Genomic DNA, 9,824 nt, shown 5'->3' with positions numbered 1-9,824 from the left:
TCTACTAAAATTACAAAATTCAGCTGGGCGTGCTGGCGGACGCCTGTAATCCCAGGCTGAGGCGGGAGAATCGCTTGAACCTGGCAGGTGGAGGTTGCCGTGGGTCAAGACTGCGCCACTGCACTCCAGCCTGGGAGACACAGCGAGTCTCCGTCTCAGAAAAAAAGAAAAAGCCCATGCTCTCTGCTGCGAAAGTCCCTCCCGGGGACAGCTGCGCTCGAGTGAGCGGGACTAGAGGGCCAGCCTGAGGCTTACTGTGCTGATGGTGGGGTCACCACGGCTGCCACCCTCCGAGGACACGGTCACTTCCTCCACGGCCGTCCTGCCTCAGATGAACCTGCAGCTGTTACACTGACATCGCTGATGAGGGAATGGGCAGGGGTGACACGGCTGCTTTAACGGAGCAGCCCCGCTTCCTGCATGCCTCAGCCCACCCGGGACGTGGACGTTTCTCGAGGAGGGGCGGCAAGCGCTAGAGCCGCGGACTCACAGCCCCGAGTGGGGCGGCCTCCTGAACACCCCGGGACGCGCAGGCTCCCAGGACAAAGCACGGAGGCGCTTCCCAGTCTACTGCTTTCGAGTTCATTTCGGTGTCTCTTCGTCACCCCCATTTTGAGCAGCTGTGGAGAGTCGGGGCGTGGGCACTGTGGCCCCACAGTTTGTCTCCGAGGCCAGGGCACCCTCACAAAGCAGACGTTTCCTCCTCACGGCTCCAGAGGCCCGGGGTGGGGGCGCCTTGTGGTCAGGCTCCGGTGAGGGTCTTCTTCCTGGCAGACCGAGCCTTCTTGCGGTGTCCTCACTGGGGATAAGGAAAAAGGGGAGAGCACCGTACCCCTCCTTCTACGGCCCCAGCTTCACGACCTCATCCACCCCCAGGCACCTCCCAGAGGCCCCATCTTCAATACCCTCTCCTTGCAAGTTAGGGCTTCCAGGAAGGAATTTAGGGGGACACGATTCAGTCCCCCCACTTGTACCTTTACAAATAGCAAGAGAGGGCCGGGTGCGGTGGCGCACGTCTATAATCCAGCACTTTGGGAGGCCCAGGCAGGTGGACCACCTGAGTCAGGAGTTCGAGACCAGCCTGGCCAACATGGTGAAACCCTGACTTCTATTAAAGTACCAAAAAATTCATTAGCTAGGCGTGGTGGCGCATGCATGTCATCCCAGCTACTCAGGAGGCTGAGGCAGGAGAATTGCTTGAATCCGGGAGGTGGAGGTTGTGGTGAGCCGAGATCGCACCACTGCACACCAGCCTGGGTGACGCAGCAAAACTGTCCAAAAAACCAAAAAATAAACGGTTGGGATGGTGAATTTGTGTGACATACATGTCACCACAATTAAAAAAAAAAAAAGAAGAGGAAGGAAGAAGGGAAGAGGCCGCCTTGCTCCACACCATCTGACCACTGTCCTGCGTGACGTCTCAGGCCGGAATCCTCAATGGATGCTAAAATGAGAGGGCAGAAGCAGGGTGAGAAATACGGCACGTCAGGGTCCCCGCTACTCACTCATCACGGCAGGAAACGCGCTGACTTCACAGTGCAGAAGCCTGACACGTGCCACCCAGCCAAGCCACCAGACACCACGTCCCCAACAGTGGGACGACGCCGGACGTGGCCTCCTAAGCTTGGCACTGAGAACCAACATGCTCACCTCTGACTTTCCCGTCACAAAGGGATTCCGTTTTTGTCTTTTTTTTTTTTTTTTTGAGACGGAGTCTCACTCTCACCCAGGCTGGAGCGCAGTGACGCCATCTCACCACGGCAGCCTGGGCCTCCCGGGTTCAAGCGATTCTCCTGCCACAGCCTCCCGAGTAGCTTCGATTACAGGCACGCACCCCCATGCCCGGCTAATTTTTGTATTTTTAGTCAAGATGACAGCGCTGGAGTGACCACAGCTCCCTGCAGCCTCAGCCTCCCAGGCTCAAGCCGTTCTCCCACCTCAGCCTCAGGAGGGGCTGGGACTGCAGGCAGCACCATGACACCCAGCCATTTCTTTTTAATTTTGGTAGAGACAGGGTCTTTCTATGTGGCCAGGCCGGTCTCAAACGCCAGGCCTCAAGCAAATCTCTCCCCTCAGCCTCCCAAAGTGCTGGGATTGCGGGCATGAACCACCAATGCCTGGCCCCAAGTGTTCTCAAAAAACTCGCTGAAACTGTTTTTCTCCTCTGATCTCACAGCACCACAATCACCAACACAAAAAGAGACTTCTGCGACCCACAGGTGTGGGTTTTCCTCCCACGCCAAGCAGCGGACACCGGCTGGCTGTCCCGTAACTCAGCTCCAACGCCATCCACCTGGAGACAGACAGATCCCACAGGGTGAGGGCTCCGGCCCCATGACTGCCCCCTCCCCAGACCCCAGTCATAAGTTGGGGCTCGGAGAACTCTGACTGAACGCTCATCTTTTCATCTGTTTTTTTTTTTTTTTTTTTTTTTTGGGATGGAGTCTCGCTCTGCCGCCCAGGCTGGAGTGCAGTGGTGCGATCTCGGTTCACTACAACCTCTGCCTCCTGGGGCTCAAGCGATTCTCCTGCCTCAGCCTCCTGAGTCGCTGGGATTACAGGTGCCCACCACCACGCCCAGCTAATTCTTTGCATTTTTAGCAGAGATGGGGTTTCACCATGTTGGCCAGGATGGCCTCAATCTCCTGATCTCATAATCCACTCACCTCAGCCTCCCAAAGTGCTGGGATTACCGGTGTGAGCCACTGCGCCCAGCTTTTTTTTTTTTTTTTTTTGACATAGTCTCACTCTGTGACCTAGGCTGGGCGCAGTGATGCAATCTCGGCTCACCACGAACTCCACCTCCCAGGTTCAAGCTGCCTCAGCCTCCAAGCAGCTGGGATTACAGGCACCTGCCACCACACCCAGCTAATTTTTGTCTTTTTAATAGAGACAAGGTTTCACCATGTTGGCCAGGCTGGTCTCGAACTCCTGAGCTCATGATCTGCCCATTGTGGCCCCCCAAAATGCTGGGATTACAGGTGTGAGCCACCACGCCCGGCCAGACGCTTCTCTTTGGGTTCAATTAATTTGCTGGAGTGGCTCACAAAACTCAGGGAAGCACTTCCTCAGTTTACCAGTTTACTATAAAGGATATTTCATAGGATACAGATGGACAGATGCGTTGGGCCAGGTATAGGGAAGGGACTCAGGGCTTCCTTGCCCTCCCCCGCACACCACCCTCCAGGAATTTCCACCAAGTCCAGCGGTGTGGAAGCTCCCTGAGCTCAGTCCTCTGGTTTTTAAGGAAGCTTAGCATTCCCTCCCCCGGGGCACAAGGTAGGACCCTTGAAGGTGGGGAGATTTGAGTCCCTCCTTGGGGCAGGTGAAAGATGGGAGGAGAGGTCAGTGGGACAGATTCTGTCCAACATGGAGAAACCCCGTCTCTACCAAAAATACAAAATTAGCCAGGTGTGGTGGCAGGTGCCTGTAATCCCAGCTACTCGGGAGGCTGAGGTAGGGGAATCACCTGAACCCGGGAGGTGGAGGTTGCCGTGAGCTGAGATCACGCCATTGCACTCCAGCCTGGGCAACAAGAGCGAAACTCCATCTCAAGAAAAAAAAAAGTAAATAGATAAAATATGTTGCACCAATGATATGTCAATGTATTCATCCAGAAGATGGAATCAAAATTTCCCATCAAAACATGCAACACGATTCTACTCACCCCACTTCCATCTTAAATTCTATAATCCAAAACTTCTCGTCTGTCAATATTTGAAGGCTGCAGTTAGAGCGTTCATCACACGAATACTTCCCCAGAAACTCCGCAATGGAACGTTAACATCAGTAAATGAGGCTGGTTCACACAATGAGTTTATACCCATGGGAGTGGGTAAGGTTGAGGATACGTAAACAAGGGATCCAGGCTGGGTGCAGTGGCTCACGCCTGTAATCCCAGCATTTTGGGAGGCTGAGGTGGGCAGATTACTTGAGGTCTGGCGTTTGAGAGCAGCCTGGCCAATGTGAAACCCCATCTCTATTAAAAATACAAAAGTTAGCCGGGTGTGGTGGTGTGCACCTGTAATCCCAGACACTTGGGAGGGTGAGGCAGGAGAACGGCTTGAACCCAGAAGGTGGAGGCTGCAGTGAGCCAAGATCATGCCACTGCACTCCAGCCTGGTGACAGAGGGAGATTCCATCTCAAAAAAAAAAAAAAAAATTAAAAAGCAAAGATTCCAGGCTCTCAGGTCTGTACTCTTGATTTCCAAATAAAAACCACCACAAAGGAAAAGAAATGCTGAGGCCGTGAGCATTAAGACAGGTCAGGCGGTGGCTCACGCCTGTAACCTCAGCATTTTTGGAGGCAGAGGCGGGTAGATTCCTTGAGCTCCGGAGTTTGAAACCAGCCTAACATGGCAAAATCCCGTCTCTACAAAAAACACAAAAATTACCCAAGTGTGGTGGTGTGCACCTGTGATCCCAGCTGCTGCAGAGGCGGAGAAAGGAGGATCATTGAGCCCAGGAGGCCGAGACTGCAGTGAACCGAGGTCACGCCCCTGCCCTCCGACCTGGACGGCAGAATGAGACTGTCTCAAAAAAAACCCGGAAAACAAAACACAAAACATTAAGACAGATGAGACGCTGCCCTAGATCAGAAGAGACAAAAGCCACACAATAAAACCCAAAGACGCTGAGCCCGGAGGGATCCTGGACCGGACAGTGCGGCTGGCTGTCGCAGAGGCTGGGAACGGGACGGCTGGGGAGGTCGGAGAGTGCTGTCTGCGTCCGTGTCCCCCACTGTGACCGCCGGGCTGTGGCCCTGTCAGCGAGTGTCTGTAGGAAATGGCACGAGGGTCTGGGAGTGGCACAGCGTCCCGCCTCCGGAGTCCTCAGAACAGCAGCAGGCTTCGGGGAGAGAGGGCTTGAGGGGAAAGCAGCCGTGGGGAAACGCTGGCATTTGCGGGATGTGGGTGAGGGAAACACGGACGTTTCTTGCAGTATTTTCGCAACTTTTCTGTAAGTCTAAAATTATCTGAAGACCAGATGTGGTGGCTCAGGCCTGTAATCCCAGCACCTTGGGAGGTTGAGGCCGGTGGATCACCTGAGGTCAGGAGATCAAGACCATCCTGGGCCAACATGGCGAAAACTGGTCTCTGCTAAAAATAAAAAAAATCAGCCGAGCATGGTGGCAGGTGCCTGTAATGCCAGCCACTTGGGAGGCTGAGACAGGAGAGGCCTCCCCTGAATCTGGGAGGCGGAGGTTGCACCGAGCTGAGATCGCGCCATTGCACTTACAGGCTATAAGGGTGAAACTCTGTCTCAAAAAAAAAAAAAAAGAGGGAAAGGAGGAAGAAAGGAAGGAAGGAAGGAGGGAGGGAAGGAAGGAAGGGAAAAAAGGAACTGTTAAGAGAATGAAAAGAAAGCCACAGACTGGGAGAAAAACCTTTGCAAATCACCTGTGTAATAACGGACAGATAACCAGAAGTTATAAAGAAGTCTGGGGCCAAGCATGGTGGCTCACGCCCGTAATCCCAGCAGTTTGAGAAGCCAAAGAGGGATGATCCGTTGAGCCCAGGAGTTTGAGACCAGCCTGGGCTATATACCGAGACCCAGTCTCATTCTTTTTTGACAAAGTCTCGCTCTGTCTCCCAGGCTGGAGTGCAGCGGCGTAACCTTGGCTTACTGCAGCCTCTGCCCCCCAGGTTCAAGCAATTCTCCTGCTTCAGACTCCTGAGTAGCTGGGACTACAGGTGCCCGCCCCCCCGCCTGGCTAATTTTTTGTATTTTTAGTAGAGACGGGGTGTCACCATGTTGGTCAGGCTAGTCTCGAACCTCTGATCTCGTGATCCGCCCGCCTTGGCCTCCCAAAGTGCTGGGATCACAGGCGTGAGCCACTGCGCCCGGCCTCAGCCTCTCACATTGAAGCCAAAACGTAAAGAAGACTCAAAACTTACAAAATAAGGAAACGACGTGATTTTCCTTAGTGGTCAAAAGCTTGAATGGACCCTGGAGAAGATGCACGGGTGCAAGTGAGCGCGCAGAACGCGTTCAGCCTCATTCCTCACTCGGGAGGCGCGAACCGCAGCCCCGGCGAGACGCCACCACCAGGGAAGTGGCCAAAACGTAGAACCCGGCGGGAGGAGCAGCTGGGAGCGCCGCGGCCGCGGGGGAGCGCGTCTGGGCAGCTGCTGGCGGCGCCCCACATCCCTCACCCCCGGCTCGGCCCCCCAGGTGTTTACCCAAGTGCAATGAAGACCTCTGTTCACACGGAACCCGCCGTGGAGGCGGCGGCGGCGCGTCCCCGAGCACCCCACGCGGAGGCGCCCGGAGTGTCCTCGTGGCGAGGGCCCCGGCGCGCGGTCTCGGCCGGAGGGAAGGACAGGACCCGGGCGGGCTGCGGGCTCGGCCCCTCCTGAGCACCCAGGGGAAGGCCCAACGCGGGCGCCGCGGCCTCGAGGCGGGGGCGCGCGTGGGGAAGCCCTGAACGCCGCAGCCTGCGCAACGCACCGGGCCTCCCTCCGGCCTCGGAGGCGCCCTCGAGACACCGAGAGCGCGGCAGGCGCGTACCCAGCCGCTTCCCCCGGCCCCCCCCGCGCGCCCCCAAAGTCCCTCGCGCGCCTCCAACCCCCGCCCGGCCCCCGCGCGCCCCAAACCCCCCGCACGTCCCCCGCGCGCCCCCAACCCCCGCCCGGCCCCCGCGCGCCCCAAACCCCCCCGCGCGCCCCCAACCCCCGCCCGGCCCCCGCACGCCCCCGAACACCCCCGCGCGCCCCCGGGTCTCCCACGGCAGGAGGGGAGGGGTCTGCGGGTGGGCGGGGCCTCAGCCGAGCCGGGGGTCGGAGGCGGGCCGTGCGCCAAGCCCCGCCCCCGCGCGCCCCCGCCGCGCCGCGGTCGGCCGTCAGAAAGGCGCGCGCCCTCGCCTTTAACGCGGGCCCGGGGGCGCGCGGCCCGCATGGCGAGGGAGCGGCGGCCGCTGCGGGCCGGGCCGGGCCGGGGCTGAGGCCGAGCGAGCCGCGGGGCCGGCGCAGCCCCGGCCGGCGCCCACCATGCGGCGGCTGCGGCGCCTGGCGCACCTGGTGCTCTTCTGCCCCTTCTCCAAGGGCCTGCAGGTAAGCGCGGCGCGCGCCCGCCGCCCCCGCCGCCTCTGCGCGGGGAGGCCGAGGTCCAGCCGCGGGGGTGGGCCGAGCGCGGAGCGGGGCCCGGCTCGGACACGAGCGGCTCCTGAGCCCGAGTGGGCAGGGGGAGGGGCGGGGGCTCGGGAAGGCCCGGACTCTGGGGGAGGGGCGGGGGCGGCTCCGGAGGCCCCGGGCGCGGGGCTGCTGCGGCCTGGAGGCCCCCCGACCTGCAGGCGGTCCCTGCCCCCAGGCGGTCCCTGCCCCCAGGCGGTCCCTGCCCCCAGGCCCAGAGGCCACACAAAAGTCTTTTCCCGTTTTCTCCACTTGAAAAATGAGGTGTGTTATTCTGCGGTGGAAAACTTGGGACACAGAAACGCCCTGGCAAGGACGTGACCTCCCCGCCCCGCCCCCTGCATCCCATCGGCCGGCCTTAGCGCGGGGACCCTGCGCCGACCCCCAGATGACCTTGTACTAGTCACCGTCCCCGCCAGGGGCCTGGCCGGCCCAGCGGGGGAGGCCCGGGCTGCCCTGGGTTCCAGCTGCTGGGAGCCCCTTTCACCCTCCGCTCTGGGGGGGTGCGGGCCAGGCCCGTCAGGCTCCATCGCTCCGGGCGGCCTCTGACGGGATGCCATCCCAGGCCCTCCAGGACCCCAGCCATCGGCCGGAGGAGCCGGTCCTGGTCAGATCTGCCTGTACTTCCCTGGCCCCCGCCCAGCAGTCTTGGGGTCAGCAGGAGGACACCTGCCAGGCTCCTGCCTGGGCTCAGGGCCTGGCTGGCCTCAGCTCCCCTTCTGGGAAGAGGATGTGGAACCCAGCGAGACCCTCTGTGCCCACCTGGGACTTCAGGGTGGTGGTCCTGTCCCAGCCCAGCCCTGGGGCAGAGTTGAGCTAAACGGTGTGAGACCACCCCAATCGCTGGGAGTTGGGGCATGCAGTGGTCCCCTGCCCGGAGGAAGGGCCTGGACCAGCAGCTGCAGAACAGATGCCGATGCCAGGAGCTCCGCCCAGGAATGGCAGGAGAGGGGTGCTGGCTGCTCCCAGGGTGGCTGGCTCAGGACCAGAGCTCCATGGGAGCCCACCCTGCCCCTCCTGTGGCGTGGGCTCAGTCTCCTGGCCTTGTGAACTGCCCTCCTGGGTTAGTGCTGTGGAGCTCCCGGCCCACGGTCTGCACCTGCTGGGCTGAGGACTATGATGCATCCCCTGGACAACCCTCCACACCCTCAAAGTGGCTTCACCTGGAGCTGGTCTCCACCTGCCCCTGCAAAGGCCCAGCCCAGGTCCCAGATGATGGGGCAGCTTCCACTCAACCTATGCCAGGCCTGGGAGTCAGGGTGGGCCAGGGAGCACTGTGGGGGCCTTGCAGAGCAGCTGTTTGGGACCCCAGGACCCAGAGCAGGTCAGGGATGGCAGCTGGGGAAGTGCCCGTGTACGATCAAGGCCCGGGGAAAGGCTGGGCAAGGTGGCTCATGCCTGTAATGCCAGGACCTTGGGAGGCTTGGTGGGAGGCTGAGGCTGCACCAAGCTGTGACTGCACCGCTGTACTCCAGCCTGGGCAACACAGCAAGACCCCGTCTCAAAAGGACAACAAAACAGCCGGGACGAACCAGAGCCAGCCAGGCGGAAACAGGCTGGGGCCCAAGCCCAGACGGGGCGCTGGGGAGCAGAACGAGACGAGTCCCCAGCTTGGCGTCACCGCCTCCAGCCGGGGTCACCCCTGGGCCCGGCCGGCCACAGCCTCCCCCTCCTGGCTTCCTCCGAGGCCCCGCCCATGCTGGGCCTCCCTCCATGGCCCTGCCTCGGGCGCGTTCACCCCAGAGGGAGCCGCCGGCCCTTACCCTGCCAGAACTCCCACGCCCCACTGCTTCTCTGCTTTCCTGTTTTTCATCTTGAGCAAATCTGCCGGAAACAGACGCGGTACCCAGGACAAGTGGTCTGAGGGGGTGGAACCCACCTGGGCCTGGAGGGCTCCCCCGCCAGCCACGTCGTCTGTTCCAGGCGACCCGGGATCCCACTGCCACCGGAGCTCCGGGCCCTTCCCCGACTGCTGGGGGTCCTCGCTCCGTAGCCCTGCCTGAGGTGGCCACCAGTGGGTGGATGCTGGGGAAGCAGGAGGCCAGGGCCCACTTCTCCGGAAAGATCCAGAAAAATGACCCCAGCTGCCTTGTCTTCGTTGAGAGGCTGGTGGCCTCATTTTAGGAAGGAGATCCCTACTCTTGGCAAGAGCAGAGCTGTAGCCCATGACCTCTGATGGGTGCCCTGACTTGGCCAGGTGGGGGTGTGGCCAGGCACTCCCAGGAGGAGATTTGACCAGTGGGCATCCTCTCCTTGGTCACCGGTGGCCACAAGGGGCGCTTGGAGCCAGCAGTGGGGCCTCTCTGGGGGGAAGCTGGCCCCCAAGCCTGGACCCTTCTGCCTTCGGCTGCACGTCAGGGATGTCTGAGCCCCTGCATGGGGCAAGTCCCCTCTGCTGGCCCCTCCTGGACAGTGCCTGAGAGGCCTGACATTTGCTAGGAGGCTGGGGAGAGGGTGGTGGCCCGCAGCTGTTCCTGGCCCTCACCCTTGGAAGCCCAGCCTGGAGGCCTAGGTGGGGATGGCTTGCCCAGCACCGTGAGCCAGCATGCTAGAGCCTGTACCAGCAGGGAAACTGAGGCAGAGGGACTGAGGACGGCAGAGGGACCTGGAGCCCTCCCTAAAAACCAGTTCCCGGACATCTGGGTCCGAGCTTTAGGAGGGGGCCAGGGGCTGTGTGCTTACCTAATTTTTTTT

At 60.6% G+C, this 9,824-nt stretch overlaps 1 protein-coding gene across 2 annotated transcripts in view; it reads left to right on the top strand.

Moving 5' to 3' along the window:
• The first annotated feature begins 6,897 nt into the window (after nucleotides 1-6,897).
• DIPK1B (divergent protein kinase domain 1B) overlaps nucleotides 6,898-9,824 on the top strand; it is an 11,770-nt gene continuing 8,843 nt past the window's right edge. Inside the window, exon 1 of one of the 2 annotated variants that reach the window (XM_032261821.1) lies at nucleotides 6,898-7,052. In XM_032261821.1, coding sequence (XP_032117712.1) covers nucleotides 6,990-7,052 — 63 coding nt within the window. In that variant the 5' untranslated portion in view covers nucleotides 6,898-6,989. The remainder of the gene's footprint in view (nucleotides 7,053-9,824) is intronic. The other variant, XM_032261822.1, reaches the window with a different exon arrangement.

Source organism: Sapajus apella, unplaced genomic scaffold, assembly GCF_009761245.1.
Source record: "Sapajus apella isolate SASKATOON/1434 unplaced genomic scaffold, GSC_monkey_1.0 scaffold126, whole genome shotgun sequence".
NCBI classification, from domain to species: Eukaryota; Metazoa; Chordata; class Mammalia; order Primates; family Cebidae; genus Sapajus; species Sapajus apella.
The sequence above is the reverse complement of the archived record's forward strand: the minus strand, read 5'-3'. Positions and strand labels throughout refer to the sequence as shown.